Below are 22,192 nucleotides of genomic sequence, written 5' to 3' on the forward strand. Positions count from 1 at the left end.
ATCAGACCACAGCCCTGGATTTTGATTCACTCTTTGCATGTGTTGCCTTCTAAACACTTAAAAAGTCGTCACGTTGAACTTCAGTCGACTCTTGTGAGAAACAGCCCACTGTCCTCGCTGCCAGCCCCAAAATAGCACATCATCAAGCCGATTCCCAGCAAATAAATAAGTCCTTCAGGCCCTCCTACTGCCACCTGTCATCTCTATGCGATTTCTCTCTCGTGCTGCTATTAAGGAACCCTGCGGACATGCAAACATCGATCAGAACGTGACAAATACTGATTATAGGAGAAGGAAGGATCGATAGGGATCGAACAGGCGTATTGGTGGGCGCTGCTGGATATCCAGCTCCTCAGCGACTACTGTGGGTTTATTTTTAAGCTAAAGCCAGCAACATACATGTTCAATTTAGTTTACAGCATTTGGGGAGAGACGAGATCTAACAATAAATGTACACACACCTTTCTGCTGGAAATGTCTGTTGGCTAAAAGGAGCACGCACTGCCCACCCACTGTGCCACAGTTCTGGCCAGTCAACCCCACAAAAGTGTGGACAATAGTTCAAGCAAGAAAGAGGCCTCATCGGCGGCCACCGGCAGCCTTGTTGCATGATTGTGGCACAAGTTCACTTGCTGCACAAACTGCTCACCTAGAGGGGGATAGGGCCCGATAAACAAACTGCACACTGAGGGAAAGTGGAAGAAAGAGAGGTGCATCTGCCCATCTGTTGAGAACGAGGGAGGGGGGGGAGAAAGACCTAACACCCCTTTGCTTTCCCCCTCTTCTGTCCCTTCTACCCTCCACCACCTCCACCTCTTTCCCCATCCCATCTCCATTCCCAGATCATCACATACTTCTCTCACTCCCTTCCTCCTTCTCTCTATCATACACAGTTACAAGATGTTTGCCACTTATAAATAAAATAAAATAAAATAAAAAAGATACAACATACCTTGATGGTTCTCAAGGGTTTCCTCCGGGATGTACATGTTTTTGCTTTCATTTACCATAAATGTAGTCCGGCGTTATCCCTATAGGTGAATGGAAGATAGAGAAAGGAAAAAGCTGGAGAGGAGGAGGGAAAATAACAAGAGGAAAAAAGCCCCCCAAAAATAAAGAAATTAAAAAGGGGGGGGAAAGAAGAAAGAACTGCCTATAGCACGGACAGTTTTGGGTATTCCGTTATTTGTATTGATGGGGAGGGTTTCTTCGGATGGAGTGAATATTACCTAATCCCCATGATGGAGGTGAAGGCGAGAAAAAAGAGGGAGCTTTCGGCGGAACCGGTTGGGAAAACGCACCGGTGCATCCCTCGGTACATCCGGGCCCTAGGCGAGAAACATGAGACCAGCACCGCGTTCAATTCAATTCACACCTCGCTCGCTCTCCCCCTCTTTCGTTCTCCCGTTTCCCTTGTTGTGTTAAAAACAATTATAATAATAAGGTTTCAAAAGGTTATAAAGCACGGGCGCTGTCAGTGACGGTCGCAATGGAAGTGCGCAAAAGACGCATTCGTGCGCATCTTCAGCAGCGTGTCAAAATGTGAGAGGATGAAGAAGAGGAGGTGGAGGTGGTGGAGGAGGAGAAGGAGGAGGAAGAGAAGAGGAGGAAAATTAGGAAATGAGAAGAGTGTAAATATTCCATCACGGGTAGCACGGGGTTAACTCTCCCAATAGGTTGTCGGTTATTCCACGTATCTATAGCAGAGTCCCCCCAAAATACAGAAGCCAGGCCGTCCTGTCTCATCCGAAGACTGGATTCTCTGTCCTGATCCAGTCCATGATGGTCCGGTGGTTTGTCTGTCAGTCGGTCTGTGTGCTTGTCTGTCTCTGTGTCAGCAACCCTGCCTGCCTGCCTGTCTGTCTGTCTGCCTGTGTCTCACTGATCGGGAGTTTGAGCTCTCGCTTCTCTCTGCCTCTACTGCCCCTGCAGCTCAGCTCTGCAGTGATACTGAGAAAGCGGGAGAGAGAGAGAGAGACAGAGAGAGAGAGAGAGAAAGAGAGAGACAGAGAGAGAGAGACCACCGCCTCCCCTGTAGACGCTTTGACTGTTTCCAGATGTGTGTGTGTCAGAAAGAAGGAGAGAGGAAGGGAGACTGTATTAGCAATAGTGAAGGACCAGCGACTGGTATCCAGATGATGATGGTGATGAAAACAAAGATGATGATGTTGATAATGCGTGTGTGTGTGTGTGTGTGTGTGTGTTTGTGTGTGCGTGTGGGGGGAGGGATTTTTGGAGGAAAGGAGGACTCACAAAATCCACAGACACACACAATCACACAGTCACAGACGCAAAGGAAAATAATGACACAAAGAGAAAGACAAAACCCATGAATGTGATACAAACAATAACACAGTGAGGAAGTGGAAATAGAAGTGTGTGTGTTTATGTGTGAAAGTGAGAGAGAGAAAGAGATGTACAGTAAGAGGGATAATGAGCCATGGCGGACTCAAGTAAGGCACCAACTCTAATTTCTGCAGGAAGAAACAGAGCTGAGATTTTGTACCTCTGTCTGATTTGCCTGTAGCCCCCTACACATCTGGACTCCCTCAGCCCCATTCTTTTCTTTGGCCAATGTTATGTTTATACACAGACACACACACACATACGCTAAATATCTAGTTTTGCAACTCTTTTGTGACTCAAGCTCAGCTCTTTTCACTGCCCTTTTAACATGCACATGTTAGGCTTATTTTTTTTTTCTATACTGTAAATGCAGATTCAAGGATCATGAAGTTGGCTGCCCCGGGAAGGTTACTTCTTCAACACTGAATGTAAACCTTTTAGTCCAGATAATAACAATTTTTTTAAAAATAAAGTTGCATTTTAATTTTTCCTCCTTATGGTCTCTAGATGATGAAATAAGGTTCAACCTTGGTCTCCACGACCAGAAACAAATTTGCCCTGGCCCCTACAGCACACAAAGTCATGTTCTGGAGACTTTGTGCATTTTCTCAGATAAAACTGTTAAATGAAGCTCATTTAGAAGTTAAATGTCAAAGAAGGTAAGAAACATCATTTGTTAACTAAATAGCTCTGGAGCATGGTTTGGTGACACTGAGTCAGCTTGGCTCTTTAACTCATACTGAGTTTTTTTGACCTGCTTGCACAAAAAAATTTAAATTGAGCTGTTTTCTTACCAGCTCTCCACAGGCACCTTGATATAAAAGACAAAAAAGAAAGATATTTTTCCATTATCTAGCGAGTCTCCAGAATGATCTTGACCTTATTTTTAAAAGCGGTTGACGTCTTTTTACAGGAATACTCACACAAAGTTGGCCGCACAAAATTCTCTCTCAGTATTTTTTACTAAAGGATGATTTCAACATGTCAGGCGCATAAAAAATGTATGGCAGCATTCCACAAATCAGAATAACTGGGATCAGCAGAAGAACAGGACGTATTGGATGTACTGAGCTACATGCAGCTTCTAATTGTGGCACTGGCCATCCCATATAATTGTCTTTGACACTGAATACGAACTTTACAATGAGCAGGCCTCATGTCAATCTCACTGTAGGCTATAATCAGGAGGTGAATTTGATGACTCAACCCAGCCTGTATTCATTTGTTCAGTGCCATAGCGCAAAATCACCACCCACCATCCTGTAATAGAATAAAGCTTTTTGTCTACATGTGTCACTGTAGACATAGTAAAGACAGGGAGACAGCTGATAAATGATTCTATTGATGACATCTGACAGATGAATTGTCTTTTCCTGAACAATATATAGTGTTTTGTGGTGCAGATGTTATATTAACATTCTGTATATTTGGAGGGAGAATGAGGAGTGTCGAATGCTTCCACTGATAATTGAAAGGAAACATTCTTCCATTTTTTGTTGTACATACTGAATGTATTATTACATGTCAGGAAAAACAGCATTTATGCAGTGAATGAGTATGTGTCCTGGCAAAAAAATGATTAGTTGTCTGACATCTCACCATGTACAAAATTGCTCGAATGTTAAGACTAAGGCGTTAGTTTAAGTCAGGATTTATTGTGGGTCAGTAGGATGCTACATATTCGGGTGGAGGGGGCACTAGTATGAGTGGTTAGTTATATAAAATTTGTTTTGCAGGGCTCAGGTTGCCTCCACCACCAAAAAAATGTTGCAAGATAATTTTATGAGGGTTGAGAAAATTAATAGAGTAGGAAGAACAACAATAATAAAGAAATGTACCACACAAATTTATATTCATTTTTAAATTAAACAATGGATAATTTGACCACTTTGGACCACAAATAGTTGTTTATATGAGGCCAGATGGGAAATCCCTCTTTAGTCAATATGCAAACAAGTAATAGACATTAGAATCATGACAGGGGTTTTAAACAAGATGTGTTGTTGCTGTTCAGTCTTTAAAAGTGCACTGTATTTATAATCTCATTGTATTTTTTTTATATAAAATCTGAATCTGATAACTATAAAATTTATTTCAGTGAAATGTAGAAGAAATGTAGCCTTCATTTAAAGCACAATAAGATCGTTGGCTGTAGAGAGCTGACAGATCTGCCCTGTAGAAGCAGCAAGTGAGTGGCATTAATAGTGGTCTGGATTTTTTTGCCATTTCTCTGTTTGATTACACTGGCCAGTGAATGGACGGGTAGACGGAAGGAAGGACTGAGAGAAGGAGAAAGGATTGAGGGCAGGTCGTGGGAACAGACACTTTTGCCCAGGGGACACACAAACACACACACACACAGAATCTACAGTAAATCCAGTTTGCACATGAAATATCAATTCTATTTATGACTGCTCTGTATTTATAGTTCCTGACCCCTTTGTACGTGGATGAATGTGTGTGACTCTAAAGCACAGAGTCTCTGGGAATCTCTGTACAGACAACAACTCAAAATCTGCTGCTCAGTCAAAGGGAAATCCCCTATATGACAGGGGGAGGTAATTTATTCGGTTGAACAATGAGATAGTTAAGATTTTTACAAAGTGTCTTACATTTCCATCTTAATTTTTAATAGATTAATAATTTTAGTATAAATATTAAATTATTTGCATTCAGATAAACAAATATTCAAATGCTGCTTTTACAGAGTTTTTCCCCTTTTTGAATATTTGCATAATGTACTTGGTTTATCTTTTCCTCAAAATGTATAAGCTATAAAAATTATTTTTGTTTTACTATTATTATTGCGATTAAAGTTATCAAATTAAGCACAGGATAAAGTTAAACATGGAAAGAAACAAACCAATAACTACAAAAGTAGTAGAACACTAACAAAGTGCCTGCTTAAAAACATATTTCGTGTAATTTTAATTTGGTTCATGTAATTTAACTAAAAATATCTCTGAACTAAAATCATCTCAAACTGCGCCATTTTTATTTATTTTTTTGTCAACATTAAAGTGGGATCATTTTGTCTTTTTGCTTCATCCAGACGAGCTTCATACTAAGGGCTGCGTGATAAGGCTGGTGAAGAGATGATGGAATTATTCATGAGAACTGAAATATTAGTTACTGTGGAGATCACAGAGAATTACTTTTAACTTGAAAAAGTGAATTGTGCTGACAAGAGTCAAGAAGGGAAGCAGTGTATTTCTGTTGTTTACCTAAGGATTGTCAGAACAAGGATACACTTGTGATGGGAATAATTTCGTTTTAAAATCCACACTGTGCTGTGTTATGGCATTTAATAATCTCCTCACCACATAAATCCACTCCTATCATGTGGATTGTACTTTATACTCTTAGCAAAATGACAAAAGTCTGTGTGTTTTGTTTTCAGTGCAGAAACAAAAATTACAATGGCAAGACCCAGAAGAATTTCTCCCCCTTTTTTAATTTCAACAAGCTGTTTACTCACTACATTCTATTATTCTTCCTGCCTGTGGGCAAATAACCCGCATCCTCTGGCCTATCCCCACCAATCGGAGAAAAGTACTGGATCTCGACTAAATGCTTATTGACAGTATTGAGCTCCTGATGGGTAACTCATTAACCTCATCATTGTCAAACACTGCCTTCTCCAACAAGCTACAGATACAGTAAACACCACCTTGACAAAGAGGCATACACTTCAGTGGCAGTTTATTAGGTACATGTCGATGAATAGCTGATACTGTAGACATGCCATAGTCTGCTTTGTGTATATTTAAGAGGAGAACTTGTAGACAGCAATTGCATAGTGGCACTTCCACTTCAAAGCATGTAAAGCAGATGTTTCTATTCAGTGCTGCTTAAAGTGAGTCATCAGTTGGATGTTCAATTTTCTTTCCATGTAAGTCATAAGGAACTAACTTGTGATTATGATTATACAAAATAATGTCACGTCAATTGTGTAGAGAGTGAAGGGGTTGCATCCACTTGGTGACGTTGCTGTGTCCCCACAAGTGCCCTTTCAACAGAAGAGGATATTAGACTTATTATGTAGATTTACTGTGATCCAGCTGATATTGTGGGGTATGGGTACTGCTGATATGGATATCGAGGCGGTACAGGCTTAAAAGTCTTCGTCTTAAACCATCTTGTGTTCTGACCTCGGCTATTAGATTTTGCAACATGAAAGATATGTTTGATTTTGAAATCTGAGCTGGTGCATTATATAATCTACAGCATCTATTGCTCAGTATAGCATCTGAATGAAGATAGTCATAAGAGGAATAGGTTTCTTTACATAACTGTATAAACACACAGGCACAGAAAAGAAGCATTGTTGGTCACTTCCAGTCCTTTATCATTCTTATACAAATACCTGTCAAACAACCTGCAGTCCCTCAGTACAAATGAAAACATTCATTTATTTTTTACATTTTACATATACAGGACTTTAGCACTTTCAGTGGAAAGAAAGAGGAATTTGTCTTCAACAGATCCTGAACTCTGGCTAAAATGCACAAATCTGCTGAGCATAGGAAGAATGGCTGTTTTATCCATCCCTTTAATGCCCCCTAGTGTATTTAATGGAACATATAACTAAGGACTGGGAAACGTCAGTCATCACCACTGTTTGGGTTGCCTAGCAGTCAGATATATACACAGATGAAAGACAAAAGGGAAACAGCAGCTGCTGACTTGTATGCAGAGTGAACGAAACATTAACTTAAGAATGGTAGCGTCATTTCCCTACAATATTATGGGGCCCTTCAGTGCACAATAAAATAAACTATAGTTTCACAAACAATAAGAGTGTTCCAAATATACACCGCTAATACAGAAGGTTTTATTCAACTCACATATAAAATCCAATAAGTCAAATAAAAACGGGAAAAAAATCACATTCTTAACCAACCCTCTGAAATAATATTAATCCCCCAGTGGTCTCAAAGAGAACATAGTGACTTAAGTTAATGTAAAGGTAGTAATCTAACTCTAAACATAAATGTTTAACACGGCAAATAAATACTAAAACTCCATGCAGTGGAGAGTTGGCCTCCATCGAATTTTCCTGGTTGGTTAATAAGGCTGGACACTCAGAGCTTGCTCCGCAACTACTCATGCCTTATTGTTTACATTTTATTTAGCTAAACATGGCGGTGAACAAACTCAATCATGACAGTTAGAGCTCTTTAGGTCTTTTTATTTTAAAATTTACGTGTCTTGAATTGTAAATTAGGCTTCTGTGTAGCTTCCTCTTTTATTTTCCTATTTCCCTAGTCGTTGGTTGTGTTTTTTTCCGTCTACCTGTCTCGTTAGCCGCTGAAGCTAGTTAGCGTGCTAGCTTAACTTTTTCATAAGGAACAATGACAGCGACTTCTGCAGGCAGCAGTAGCTGCCTTGCCGCTAAAGGACTGGATATAAGTCTGGCTGCACTGCAGCGACAAGACCCATACATCAATAACATCGTGGATGTGGCCAGTCAAGTCGCTTTGTATACTTACAACAACAGAGCAAATGAGTGGGTAAGGAACTTCTGTCAAGGCTAGCGAGTGCTAACTTAGCTTAGCGTCGTAGTTTTCCATGGTAGGCGCGCTTTGCGACTGACACTAACTTAGTCTAAAGTTGAACGACGTGTCGGTTGTTGATTGGGGTGGATATTAAGGATTTATTTTTCATGAAATGGAAATAATATAATTTTCGCCAGTTATGAAATTCTGTTCTAATAAAGTGCTATTTGTGTGTGTGTGTGTGTGTGTGTGTGTGTGTGTGTGTGTGTGTGTGTTTCAGGAAAAGACAGAAGTGGAAGGCACGCTTTTCATTTACACAAGGTAATGAAGTTATTGCAGCAGTTTTATATAAAGGATTTACATGTCAAGGTTTTTGACATAACTATAGAGAGACCACGGTTGTTTGCCATAATGCAAAGGCAATGGTGACATTGGGACATTTGTCATGTCAGAATAATGTCACCACATCTGCTCTTATGCAGTAATTGTGAAATCCATTGTTCATTTTGGGAAATTAAGAATTGATCTGACATTCAGACGGCCTGTATCCTACTCTCAGCTCACTAAGATAGGGTGCTACACAGAGGATGTGACTTTTATTTCCAGCTCAGTTACTTATTTTTGCATAAATTCCTAATTTTATCTGTGCTATATTCAGGTTGGCATCTCCCAGGCATGGTTTCACCATAATGAACAGACTCAACATGGAAAACCTAACAGAGCCAATCACCAAAGATCTGGACTTCCAGCTCCAGGACCCTTTCCTGCTGTACCGCAATGCACGATGTAAAGTGAAGGACACACACATGCACACAAAGGCACACTTTTTATGTTTGCCTGTTTGCCTCATTTTTTTTGCCTGACAGGTTTTGTTCAGAGTGCCTGGTGAGCACAGTAAATGCGTAGGTGGCTGGTGTATTTTTAACCCAATGCTATTTACTTTAGTGTGATTTTCATTGCACAGATTCAACATTATCACTGCCAGAGTGATATCTTAGCTGACAGTTTTATTGCCCCATCACTTTTCAGTTACTGCTTTCTAAATATTGAAGGGCTTTATTTATTGATTAAACAGTGGTCATTAACAGCAAGCTTTAGAGGATAGGCAGGCAGTGGCTTAGATGTAAGTAAGATGTAAACACATAGATGGCTGTATACCACGACAACCAACACACTAATTTATTAAAAGATGCACCGTTTTACAAGCAGTATCGGTCAGTGAGACTTAATGGAAAATGGTGGCAAAGACAAACAGGAAAGGGGGAACAAAAGAAAAGCTAGACATGGACATATGTTGTCTCATCAGAAAAAAAACATGGGATTAAAAAGAAGACAGACAAAGGTCCACAAGAGAGAACATATATTTGGTGTACATAGTAAAAACTCACACAATGCCATATTTGGATGTCTTTTTCAAATGTGATAGCAGTGTAAACATATCATAGTTAAAAGTGACAGGTAAATCTATACTTAAATTAGATAATCCACAATTGCATTATGTGTAGCATGCAATTCATTTATGTAGGAACCAGTAGTTCCAAAAAAGGACTAGATGTATTTTAGTGAAATCTATCGGCTTAAGTCCTTCTGATAACAAACTCTGGCTCAGACACACACGTTGCAGAGTGTGTTTTTGGGACAAGTGCCTGACAGCACTACAAAACCAGCCAGCAGAGATTAGATACACCACAACAGTCACTGATAATCTAAACAGACATACACACACTTAATCAGGAATCGCTGACACATGCAGACCTCACCTCCTCTCTGTTGTGCTCTCACACTCTACATCAGGCTCACTAAGAGGCAGGTGGAATGCTGCTGTGTAGATACCAGTAGATTCCTCACACCTGCTTTGATCCCATTACTGTAGTACCTCATCAGTCTTACTGACATACAACAACAGGTTTTATTAAACATTCTTGACTGCTCAGTGAAACCATGTGTGACCTATCTACACCTTTTACACCATGTTTAAATGCACCACATATTAAAGATGACCTGTGATAGCACTGGCCTCTAGATGTGGTCAGAATCTCATTAATAGGTTATAATTTGTTATTGAACAGCTTACTCGATGGCCTGGGAAGGGAGGAAACTTAAGAACACATAAAAGCAATAGTCAAAGTTCAGTTGATGAGTCTGAGAAAAAGGAAATGTGGATTAAAGAACAAGTGGGTACATGATGGTCCATGGCTCCAGCTGATTGCACCAACTGAACGTTGATAATAAAATACCTAAAAAGGAGATATCCAGTATGGTTGCAATCAAACAGATTTTTATCACTGTTGCTGTTTCGATTTACTATGATTTTTGGAGCCTACATTATGCAGATATGTGACTAACAAAACACATACTAGAGAAACAGATCCTCCAATGTGCTAAGAGACCTCAAAATGCCAAGCCTCCCAAGTGCAGCAGTAGTAAGCTGTGATTTACTGAGCATTTACTGGATGATAGGATGTGTGGAGTGGAGGGATCTTTTCCAGTAAACTGTGTGAACAGAAATGCATCTCAGCTCAGAAATGGTTTTTACTGTCTTAGACCTTTTAGGCCCCAGGCTGTTGGTAATGCCAGTCCCACTGTGTTAAGTTAACCTCTGTGTGGAAGGGTCGTGGAATCTTATCATAAGACAAATATGTTGTGCTGTAACTTCCTGGAATGGCAGTTGGCACAGTGTGACACCCCAGGCTAAAAATATACTGTGCAGATATACCACAAAACAGGGCAAGACATAGGGAAGAAAAGTTTAGCCAGAGAAAGTCATTATTCTCAAAATACCCCACAGCACAGGAACTGACGGAAGGCATATTGCATACCTTATCATCTACACCTAAAATCCATTGTGGGGTTTCATTTCTCCCTTTATCAACCCATACAGAATAAACTAGAACCAAGGCAGTGGCTTGTAAATGTGCCTGATTCATTAGATACTCCAAGTGTCTTATTTGTAAAGGTGCTGCGTACCATAAACAATTTTCTCTTAGTTAATAGCTTAATTTGAGTATTACTTATTATATAGTTTAACCATGCCACTAACCTTCTCATACAGATTTTTTTGGTGGATGCTTAAGTTAATGCTTCACTGGACTTACATCTTCCTACACTTACTTTTTTTTTAATTTAACTTAATTAAGCAGAAACATAAGGTTTTGGATTAGTTTCCAGAGGAAATAGAATAATCACTCCATTTAAATAACTTTTTATATATGCATGCCAAAGATGACCTAGTTTCACCTACCTAGTCACTTCACCTACTAAATTCAATATTTTTGTGTTTGGACAGTTATTTAAAAAAAAAAAACAAATTTAGCAAAGGTTCTGACAAAAATTCGATGGTTTAATTGACAGATTAAATCATAATTCAAATAGTGGTTAGTTGCAGCCTGGCTTTATGATTTTTATCAGCAATGATATTTACCATTGAACTAGTGGGCCAGCGTGGAGCTTATTGTAGGTAGCATATGTGTTGCAGCTATCCACATATAGAGAATATGGCAGTCAATAACTTTTCAATAAACATGTCAGAGGCATTTAGTATGTCAGGTGAACGTCTTACCTCCAGGTCGGACATATGTGTATCCCAGATCTCTCTCTGACACCAGCAAGCCTTTAAATCTGACCTCAGTTTCTTCTTCCAGTCTTTCATGTTTAGGTTTCCTGTGGAACAGTCCTCTCAGCATGACTCCACTGGTCTGTCAGTTATATCACAACCTTGTAGCAATTGTCTAGTTGAGCCTCTCTGGAACTTGGAAGTGGCTCAATTTAATTGCAGGTCCACTAAATCGTTATCTGGAAAAAGGTATAATAAAGGTGTTGGGATAGTTATTCAAAATTGATATTTATGTCAGTAGCAAAATATTTACTGATGGTGCCTTACTGTCATAGCTATAACAATGCAAGGCCTTTTAATCAGGTCAGGTCAGGTCGTCCACATGCAGCTGCCAGAGCAGTTAAGACAATCCCTCATCAGAGCTGGCCATCAGTAGCAAAAGATCTCCCTCTGCAATTTGAACATACTATCATTTAAGCCCCAGAAGGAAGTGATGTAGTTGTAACAATATTTAATCCTCCAGTGTTTTGAATACTGTTACTGCAAACAAAGCAAGTGATGATTCTACTCAGCCCGTAAGCCACCTACCCATGTAAAACTTTGTCAAAGTAAATACAGGCTAAAAAGTACCAACACTGTGCACTTGACTGATGGAGTCAGCTAAACAAAACATTGAAAGTGTTATTTGGGTTGTGCAATGTGGCTTCAGCCAAGCAAAGTTTATGTATTGTCAATGCTTTTACCGTATTTTAACCTCCTGGAAACTACTACTTGCTGTTCATGTTGAACAAAGCTATCGTCCTTCTTCTTACTTCCAAAATCCCAATATAGTTAATTAGTTAGTTAGAACAAACAGTGAGTTGTTTCCCAGAAAGATTTCAAGTGAAGTCCTACGAAGATGCATCCATGTCACAGTGTAGTCCAATTACAACACTTGCTGGTGGTCTACAGCAAACATCACATGTGTGCCGATGCTTGCTGTGCTGCTGGTTGGCTGGGAGTCACAGCAGGTTTGAAAAGATACACACAGCCCTACAGACAGCAAAGTGATTAGTGCCAGAGTGTCCCCTGCTTCCTGGTCAAACTGTAAAGTGATGCCATCATATTCGGATATGACAGTTCAGTTATAAACCCCTCCTAGTAGTAGTCGGCACACGTGTTGTTTCAGCGGAGTTTGCAGTCCATTTGGTTTTTAGGGTCTCTCGTTCACTCATGCAGTGCAGATGTCTCTGCCCTTTTTTTTGTATCTCCTTCAGTCTCCAGTGTTTTTGACTGGAGCCTCGTTTCTGTTCTTAGACTGCTCCTAATATTCACTCAAAGCTTTGTTAGTGCTAGTGGTTGTAGTCCTCCTCCCACTCGCTCTCTCTCTCTCTCTCTCTCTCTCTCGCTCTCTCCTCTCTTTCTCCCTCCCCCCCTCTCTCTCTATCTCTCTCCCCCCTCTCTCTCCCCTTTCTCTCTCTCTCTCTCTCTCTCCCCCTCTCTCTCTCTCTCCCTCTCTCCCCCTCTCTGGCACTCTATCTGATGGAGGGTGAGACTTGCAGCAGATCGGGACTAATTGAAGACTTCTGATAAACTTCCCTATTTAACACACCCAACTCTTTTTGCTGTGTGCTGTTTTTATCTTGTTCTATGTTTCCAATGGCAAGACTGGGTAGTGGGTTATTGATACTTTTTTCTTAATATTGAAAATGTGACATGTTGTTTACACTTTGTTTTATAGACTTGTTGATAATCTCCTCTGTAACACACTTTTCTTCTTTCTATTCCATATCCTCCTCGCTTATTTTTTCTCAGTTTTTCTGTTCTGACTTTGACTGTCTCTCTGTCTCTGTCAAACAGTCTCATCCCCAGTGAGCACTAAGTGGCTCTGGCTCCACTAGACAGTCTCCCACTGTAGTTACTTATTTGGTCCTGGGCTGATTTTCCCAGGCTCAACTGAACCCCGTGTGTGAGTGTGTGTATCTATCTCTGCTTTTCTCTCTGCGAGTTCTTCTCATCCATTTTGACCTCAGTGACCTGTCCAACCTCATTTGTATCTTGTGCGTGTATATGTGTGTATTTTTATGCATGTCTGTCTAAGCTCTGTGGCAACGGCTAATTCTGTCCACCATATAGCATATATCTCACTTTGCTCACAGTTCTGTCTTTTTTTCCATCTCACCTAAAAATCCTGCTTCTCCCTTGCTTAAGAGTTTTCTCTTTTAAAGGTCTGTGTTCAGAAGTAAATGTGTGTTGGGTTGAAAGATATTGTGTCTTTCTCTTGTTTGAAGCTGGTTGTGTATCACACCAAAATGATTTATTTTCTTTTAGTCTGAAATCTACCTGTTGCATCAAGTCTGTTAAGTACTAAAAAGTTGCAAAAATGAATTTATCTGTTCATATTAAGGCAGAATTTAAAATTTCAGAAAATCTGAATTTTTGTTAAACCAGGGAAGGGAAAACAATTTTTAATTGCTATGGGTTATGAAAAACATTTAGAGTTTAGTGTTTTAGTACAAAGATTCTAGATACCACTGTATATAGTTCAATAATAAAAAGATTTTTTTAAGCGCTCCACTGTTTTTTATTTCCTCATAGTGCATTTTGTTGCTGGAGAAAAATATATCAGTCCGTCCTCAGTGCCTGGAATTGAATAATCATGCAACACCACAAGCTGCTTCAATATGCTTTTAGGACCAAGTGCGACTGAAAATATTAAACTGAGTCACAGTGTAGTGTAATGCAGCCTACTCACTGCTGTGTAATCCTTTGACAAATGTGTGTTAGTGTTTTCCCTTTTTTCCCTTTCTTGTTGACCATGTTTATGTAGTCCAGGAGACTCATGGGGCCCATGTTTCATTGTATAATAGCACTGCTGGCTTCTGTTCACATTAGTTTGGCTGGGAAATGTTTAAACCCTGAGTTTAGACCCAGCAATGCTAATAATAAACCGTTTACATGTCTGTCGGGCCTGCATTGATGTCATAACAGCATAATTGTACAATGTGTCTGTGCATGCATTTGATTGTAAGTCTGTGGTGGGTCAGTAATCTCATTTTGATGTTTGCTGACCTTAGTGACTATTACAGTTTTGACATTTGACTGGGTAACTTGATTTTCAGCAGTGACTGGTTCATTATGGCAAACCATGACATTTTGTTGTATTTTTGTTTATGAGAATTTTTTTAAAGTTCATGTCTCTCTCTCTCTCTCTCTCTCTCTCTCGCTGCCTCTCTCTCTCTTTCTGCCTCTCTCTCTCCCCCCCTCTCTCTCTCTCTCTCTCTCTCTGCCTCCCTCTCTCTCTGCCTCTCTCTCTCTCTGTCTCTCTCTCTCTCTGCCTCTCTCTCTCTCTCTCTGCCTCTCTCTCTCTCTCGCTGCCTCTCTCTCTCTCGCTGCCTCTCTCTCTCGCTGCCTCTCTCTCTCTTGCTGCCTCTCTCTCTCTCTCTCTCTCTCGCTGCCTCTCTCTCTCTTGCTGCCTCTCTCTCTCTCTCTCTCTCTCTCTACCTCTCTCTCTCTTGCTGCCTCTCTCTCTCTGCCTCTCCCTCTCTGGTTCTCTCTTGCTGCATTTCGCTCTTCCTCTCTTTCTCTCTGCCTCTTTCCCTGTCTCTCTCTCTCTCTCTCTCTCTCTCTCTCTCTCTGCATCTCTCGCTGCCTCTCTCTGTCTCGCTCTCTCTCTTTCTCTGCCTCTCTCTCTGTTTTTTCTCTGCCTCCCTCTGTGCCTCTCACCCAGTGGTTATCCATGGAATTTGGTTCTATGATAAGGAGGACTGTAAGCGCATTGCCCAAAGGATGAAAATGTAAGTACTTTTGAAACATAAAGCTAATTTATACACAAAAAACAGGTTTTAAAAGAACATTGAATTAAAGAATATTTTTTTCAGAATTTGATAACAAGTAATGTTCCAACAGTCAGAGTCTTTTTCATATCTTACTTTTCATATCTTACTCTGTACAAACCTCTGCGTCTAGTGTTCACAACAGACTTTTAAAATGTTTCACACTTTGGCTTTAAGCATAACAGAACAGAGGTTTCTCTTACTTTGGCTAAAATCTATATGGTGGGTGTAAAGATAAAAGAGAGAGAATTACCCTGAAAGGAGCTTTCATTTACTATTGTTACTAAAGTTACAAAAAAGTTTGTCATGTATATTTATGGACTCCTTTGCACAGACTGACCCAGCAGGAGCAGGTCCTGGCTCAATCTCAGGGGGGGTGGTTGTTCCCAGGAGGAAGAGTAACAGGAGGAGGTGGAAGTGACGGGAAGGCAGTAGACATTATCCAGATGTTGACCAAAGCACGTACTGAGTTTGACAAGGTAGGCAAATTTAACTGCTTAGCATGTTTTACCAACAAACCAGGTCAGAATGCTTTAAACAGGACACAGAGGACAAGATCTAAATGAACTATTAAAGGTTAAATGAAAATGAAAAGAAATGTAAATAGTATTTAAAAAGATGTAAAAGCCAAAATAAGGAACTACAGATTTAAAGGTGAATTAAAAATCTTACCTGTAAAATAAAACTTGCTTCAAGGCCAAAAATAGGACTCTGAACCTTATTTGCACCTTGATTTTTAAATTAATTAATTTAATTAATTTATTTATTAAGAACTGTACTTTTTTGTTTGTTTGTTTTTTGTTGTTGTTTTTCGGTCTTATTCTCATTGTTTCATATTTCTCTGTTTTGTCTTTTCTGTGTCTTAGGAGAAGTCTGCTTCTGAGCCAAAGGAGATAGGTGGCAGCAGTGTCCTTTATGGAAACCCAAATGTGATTAAACCAATACCTGTTAAAGCAAACACTCAGGTAAAAAACCTAATTCCCTTTAACTTTAAGTTTCACATTAATTAATTAGTTTTTGTTTTTATTGATCCCATTAAAGATATTTTTGTATTCCTTTCTTGCCTACCATTCATCTTATCTCACCCTGTGCTTATGTTTTTTCAGGACAGTAAAGGTGCTGAACTGAAGTCTCTGTCTCTGGCCACTCTGTTTGGGTCCCACCACTCATCCAAACCTGAGCCTGCCTCACCAGTGGCAGCTCATGGGACAGGCTCATCCACACAGACAGTTGCTCGCCCACCTGTTGCCCGCACATTGACCTACGATGATAAAGTGAACTCCAGTGGACTAGTAACCTATAAGGGAGGGAATGTCGCCTTGAGTGAGTCTTTAGATGGAGGACAAAAGGCTTTAGTTGGCGACGATGCTCAGCAGCAGCAGCAACAGCAGCAGCAGCAGCAGAACCACTCTGAGCACTGCCCAGCTATACAAAAGCTCATGCAGGGACAGAGAGGGGTTGGTGGGGTGCTTCAGACTGTGTCTGAGTCCCCTGAGAACAGGTTGTTTGACAACGGGGTGCTGCTGGAGCATCACCACCACCACCACCATCATCTTTACCAGCAGCAGCAGGAGCAGCAGCAGGGGCAACAGCACCACCACCACCACCATCACCATGATCACCATCAGCAGCAGCAGCAGCAGCAGCAGCAGCAGCTTCAGCCTGACCCAATCAAGAAACTCTTCCAAATTCCTCCTCCCCCCTCCACCTCCTTCCCCTCTGCTGCTCCCCCTTGTCGCTCCAATCCTCTTCCTTTGCAGGAGAACCCGCATCTCTCCTCTCAGCCCTTAATAATGGACTCTGTGCAATGTTCCCACCTTCAAGCACAACAAAACCAGCAGCGCTATTTCAGCCTATCCAAGCTTCACCCAGAAGCTCTGCCCAGCAGCCAGTCAGTTTTGTCAGCACAGGAAACAGGTAGGACACCTTTAATGTTATACTGTAAATATGTTCTAAATATACAGGCTTGTCATGTACTGAACAAATGTACCACACATACAGTACATTTACAGCACTTTTCTTTGTCAAAAAAGATGCAGTATAACAGCTGATAAATGACAACAAAACTATTTTTCCTCGTTCTAGGTTTGCTGCCAACTCAGGTGACCAATGACCAAGTCATTCAACCCTCACAAGGTATAATTTCGAGTTTCTTAAAATGGTCCTTTTGTTTTGTCTGTCTTTTTGAAATGAACCTTAAACTTACATATATGTATGTTTGTTTGTTTTTTATCTTTATTGGTACTTTGCAGTTCCTAAATGATGTTACTGTTTTGTTCTCTGCATATTTTTAGCCTGTATTGTGCGCATCTTATACAGAATATCTATTGTCTCTCTGTGTCCTCCAGGCATCTTTATGCGTTAGATTTTTCTTCATAAGCTGATTACGTTTATTGGGCCTTTCGTTTTGATTTGATTTTCAGGTCCGTCTTCCCAAATGCCAGGTGGGATGTCTCCGCATGAGCTCCTCCGAAAGCTCCAGCTAGTCCAGCAAGAGCAAAACCTAGCTTCCCAGGAATCCTCTCGACCCTGTCCAGGACTTGCCCCTCGATTCCTGGGGCCCTCTCAAAGTCAAGGTACAGACTCTGTTGCAGTTCCAGTTCCAAACCAGACTGCTGCCGCTGCAAGTGAAACAGCTGCACTGCAATTTCAAGTAAGTATTGTATAATCTGTCTTATTTGGAGATACATAGCAGCATAGTGATAGAGATATGCACTGTAGATCTTTCTTTGTTCTTGAAAAGTGTAAAATCACTCATTGCTAAAAACCATGACAACTATAAAAGAGTTCTATGTCCTGTTTGCCCAGGTCATATCCCCCCAGCGCATACCAGCCACTGTGGCCCCCAACCTCCTCCTCTCTCCCAGTGTGTTCTCTCAGGCAAAGTCTAGTAGTAGGTTGTCAGCAGGTGCTCAGGAGAGCTTAAGCCTGCCCAGAAATGCGCTCCAGGAAGAGATCAGAGTTTTGTCCAAAAGTCAGCTTCAAGCCACATTGCTGCACCTGATACAGGTAAAAAAATAAATGCTCCTCATAAGTATGTGTGTCTGACACTTAATATGTTTTTTTAATTCTAATGTGCTCACTTCCATTTGTTTGTCTTGAGATTATCAGAATCATACAAGTAAACATGCAGAGAAACATACAACATTATGATGATCCTTGTTTGTGTGTTTCAGACTGACTGCTCATTCCTGGACACCATCTATCAAGCGTATATCAGACGCTTTGCTAATGAGTCCAGCAGCAAGTACTGATGACGGTTCACACCTTCTGTTGATACATACTGTACACCCGGTCAAGAGCACCAAGTCCTTGCTCCAGTTACACACACTGAATAGCCAGTCAACCTTCTCTTTACTTTAAACCAACTCTTTCTAGATGCAACAAAAACAAATGTATTATGTAAATGTTTGTTTTCATCAGAAAAAGAAAATGCGAACCATCCTCTGACATGTATAAATGGAAATATTCTCTCAATCTGAAGACCACTGTTTTCCCACACAAATGAGCCATACAGTCCTGAACTTCTCTATAGTTTAGGTGGAATGTAAGCTATCTTCGCTTTCACTCTTGGTGATGACAAAATATGCTGTAACCTCACAGTTTTTCATGGGTGCCTACTTTTTTTAGGAGTAACCTGTACTATTTTCTTCCCTACATGTAGCGGACTTCTTTAGACTTTTTTGATTTTTCTTGTTATGCTCTTAAGTCACAGTCACTTGACACCAGCCAGTTATTGGGCTTTAACAAACAACTTTTATAGTTCCTGGAAGTCATGTTGAAGGATATGCTCAAACTGACTTGAGTCGAACTTCACTTATAAAATTAAATGTAAAATGTGTTAAACATATTTTCTGTACATTTGGAAAAGTACATTTTAAATATTGTCTAAATTTGTTGATATTTGATCTACAATTATTTTAAATTAGGTACTTAAGTATATTTTGCCATCCAGATGCTTTTAAAGTTATTAAAAAAAGACACAAAGCATGTCCCAGTGTGCAAGAGAGCACTTTGCAATCTTACTTACTTGCTTTGTTGCTCCTTTTGCTCCATATTTGAGTTTTATTAACCAAATAAAGGATTCAAAATGGACGTGGTATTTTTTTAAGCAAATTTTGGCAAACTGTCAGCATGCACTACCTCACAGAGTGATAGTTCAAAAGTGTTTCTGTGTTTTTACTTTGTATCATATTGTCAGTTGTGTGGTTGATTTTGTGTGGTTGATTTTTTTTTTTCTCAGTTTATCGAAAGGGATTCCATTGTTACAGAAAATAAAACAATGTCACCACAAGAAAACACTTCACCCTTCTCTTTAACTTAAAATGTGAACACTCAAAATCAGGAATCAGTGATTACAGAAAATATATGGATGAATTGCCAAAGTTATATGGCTTACAGAAATACAGCTCTGATAAAATCAAACAGCTTACTGATCATATGGTATGATTATTGGGAATAAGTAAATAGTAAATCTTAACATGATTAAATAGAGATATAATACAATAAACATGAATAAAGAAGGTAAATATAGATTATAATACATTTACAAGCCTGTTCAAAGCCCTAATGCAATTATAATACAAAATAATACACTTTGAATTTCCAAAACACTGTTACATACTCATTTAATATCTCAGCATTTCTCACTTGGTATATTTCTGTCTATACAAAACACAGAAGTTGCACTCTGTAAAGACTGTTTTTTTTTTTTTATCTGTAGATCATCTCTGTGTTCTTTCAGCTGGCTCTTGCTCAACTCCCATATAGCCAGTCTCTACCAAACAGCAGCAGCAAAAAGAACACATCTCCAAAAAAACCCTTTTTTCCCTATTTTTGTACTCAAAAATGACATATATTGTTTTCACAGTGTCAGTATTTTATGTTACTAAATGATATGAACAGATGCTGTTGATTTTTTAATTTTTTGTTTACCCACACAGGTTTTTTTTTTGTCAGGAATATTTTGTTCTTACACAAACTGGAATTTGTTTTAATTGGCTATTAAAGTTTCTCAAACTGCCTCAGTTGATTACAGTGTTGTTCTGTTAATATGGCAGGTAGTGTGACATGTAAAGATCCAGGCACAAGTAACACTAATTACAGTAAAGGTCCACTCATTATTGCTTAAATATCACTTCACGGGTTTTGTTTTCCACAATCAATACTGTAACAAAGTGTCAGTGGTGATTAATCAACCAATTTTTACACACCCAGCAGTACTGAAAGACCATAGCCAATTAACTCCAATAGTCTTTATAGAACATTAGTTTTTCCAACGTTATACCACTCCCTGTATTTGTCATGCTTAACTGAGCACATAGTACGGTACAAGCCAATAAAGCAGAGTTGCTGACACAATGTTATTAATTTGACTGAACAGGGGGTTTCATATTTGTAACGGGCCCAAAGAGCGTGGAAGGTGACCCAGTTAAAAAAATAATCGTCACAAGGTCCATTTAGCAGCTGTTAATGGAGCTTTTGACTGATTCACATGATCCTCATGAGCAACTGAAGTACTGTAGCTACTAAATGGATATTGTGTTCGCATTGTTTTCTTTATGGCATTTGAACTTTGAATGAGCTCTGTGTCCATTATGTGTGTCTGCTTCTAACGCAAAGGAATTAAAGAGCAAGAAATAAAAAGGAATAAAAATGTTTATCCTAGTGTTTTCAGTATTATAGAGATATAACCAAAAGCTTTTAATAAATGTATAGAATTTTTCTTTTTACTCTGCAAAAGTAATGCAAGGAAATGAACTGACAACAAACCAAGATGTATGAAGTCGTCTCCCTTGGAAACCAAAGACTCTTGTCTTAACACGTGATAAGAAACTGTAAATAGCAGTATGTTTCTCTAGTTTAAGAGACTGATAATGGGAAAAGAATTAAAGTTTGAAGGTGGTAAGTGCTCTGCCCTGCCTCTGTTTAACTGTTATGTTTTTGGGATCCTATGGTATGCTGTCTGTGTATTGGTGCGTGACAAACTCCAATTCATGTTGTCACCAGGGCTTCTAGGGGCTCCATAATCATATGGACAGGAAACACAATGTAAGGTGATCAGAGTCTGCAGCTGGCTGCTGCTCCCTTTTGTTTCTTCTTTCCTGTTTCTTTTCCCTATCCATCACTGTTTTGCCAAGTAATAAAATGCCTCACATTAGATTCTTCTATCTATTTATTTTTTACACAAAAAAAAATCAAGTTTGATATGAATTTACAATGTTTTTAATGCCTGCAGATCTTTCTGCATTTTCAGCATTGACAGACACACACATATCCTTTCCTCTTAGACTTGGAGGTTCCAGATCATTGGTTTAGCTGATGGAGCGAAAAAGAAGGGCTGACTATTAGCCCTGGCTTTGACTAATCAATGACCTCTGGTGTGTGTGTGTTCATGTCCAAAAAAGGAGGAGTCTCCAATTTGTAAGGAAGCCTAAACCACTTTTGTTGCCACTGTGTTCTTGGAGGACGGTTGTTGTGAAGTAATATGAGTGAACTGGCTTCACTTTATCTCCAGCAAAGACTGAGCACTGAACTGAAGCGAATGTCAGAGTAAAGTCGTGTCAGAGTGAAGAGTTGATCATTCAGAATTGTATTAAGTAACATCTTGGGACTTTAACTGCTTTTAGTCTTTTCTCATACACTGCATTCCAACTGAATTTTTTTTATACATTTTTGTGTAATTGTGTTTTTTTCTGTCTCCTCCTGTCAGGCAGTGGAGGTGCTCGCTTCAAAGATGAATTTGGAAGCAAAATTACACTCTGCAGGGGCACAGGTGAGTGACACTGCCTGCAGTGGACAACTTAAAGTATTTATGCTACACTCTATTGTTATGTAAAACTGTTACAATTCAAGAACTGTTACAGTTTGAGATTAAGAGAGTTTTATTAAGCAGCAACTGAACCCGTCTTTAATGAGCGGTGTGTAACAAAAAAAGCGCTGGTATGTATTTTGTAAATGAAACATGTGAAAGGCACTCA

The 22,192-nt window shown here is 39.6% G+C and overlaps 2 protein-coding genes across 28 annotated transcripts in view; one reads left to right on the forward strand and one right to left on the reverse strand.

The window, feature by feature from the left end:
- The window catches only part of cacna1c (calcium channel, voltage-dependent, L type, alpha 1C subunit), a 177,056-nt gene extending 164,776 nt beyond the window's left edge, over positions 1–12,280 (reverse strand). For 24 of the 27 annotated variants that reach the window (XM_067490618.1, XM_067490606.1, XM_067490599.1 and 21 more), the window contains exons 1-3: positions 12,141–12,280; positions 11,725–11,847; positions 11,404–11,636 (exon numbers count right to left, since the gene is read on the reverse strand). In XM_067490618.1, the coding sequence (XP_067346719.1) occupies positions 11,404–11,527 (124 nt within the window). In that variant the 5' untranslated portion in view covers positions 11,528–11,636; positions 11,725–11,847; positions 12,141–12,280. Of the gene's footprint in view, positions 1–952; positions 2,029–11,403; positions 11,637–11,724; positions 11,848–12,140 lie in introns of those variants that run through there. The other 3 variants (XM_067490611.1, XM_067490612.1, XM_067490627.1) reach the window with 3 other exon arrangements.
- Positions 7,287–20,236, forward strand: dcp1b (decapping mRNA 1B). The gene is made up of 11 exons (XM_067490628.1): positions 7,287–7,859; positions 8,125–8,165; positions 8,503–8,630; positions 15,107–15,173; positions 15,547–15,691; positions 16,079–16,177; positions 16,319–17,129; positions 17,298–17,348; positions 17,636–17,865; positions 18,021–18,221; positions 18,389–20,236. Exons 1-11 carry the CDS (start codon positions 7,701–7,703, stop codon positions 18,464–18,466), a joined length of 2,010 nt encoding a protein of 669 aa, XP_067346729.1. The 5' UTR covers positions 7,287–7,700; the 3' UTR covers positions 18,467–20,236.
- Positions 20,237–22,192: the final 1,956 nt, after the last annotated feature.

The sequence above is a fragment of the Channa argus genome, chromosome 21, assembly GCF_033026475.1.
Source record: "Channa argus isolate prfri chromosome 21, Channa argus male v1.0, whole genome shotgun sequence".
Lineage (NCBI taxonomy): Eukaryota > Metazoa > Chordata > Actinopteri > Anabantiformes > Channidae > Channa > Channa argus.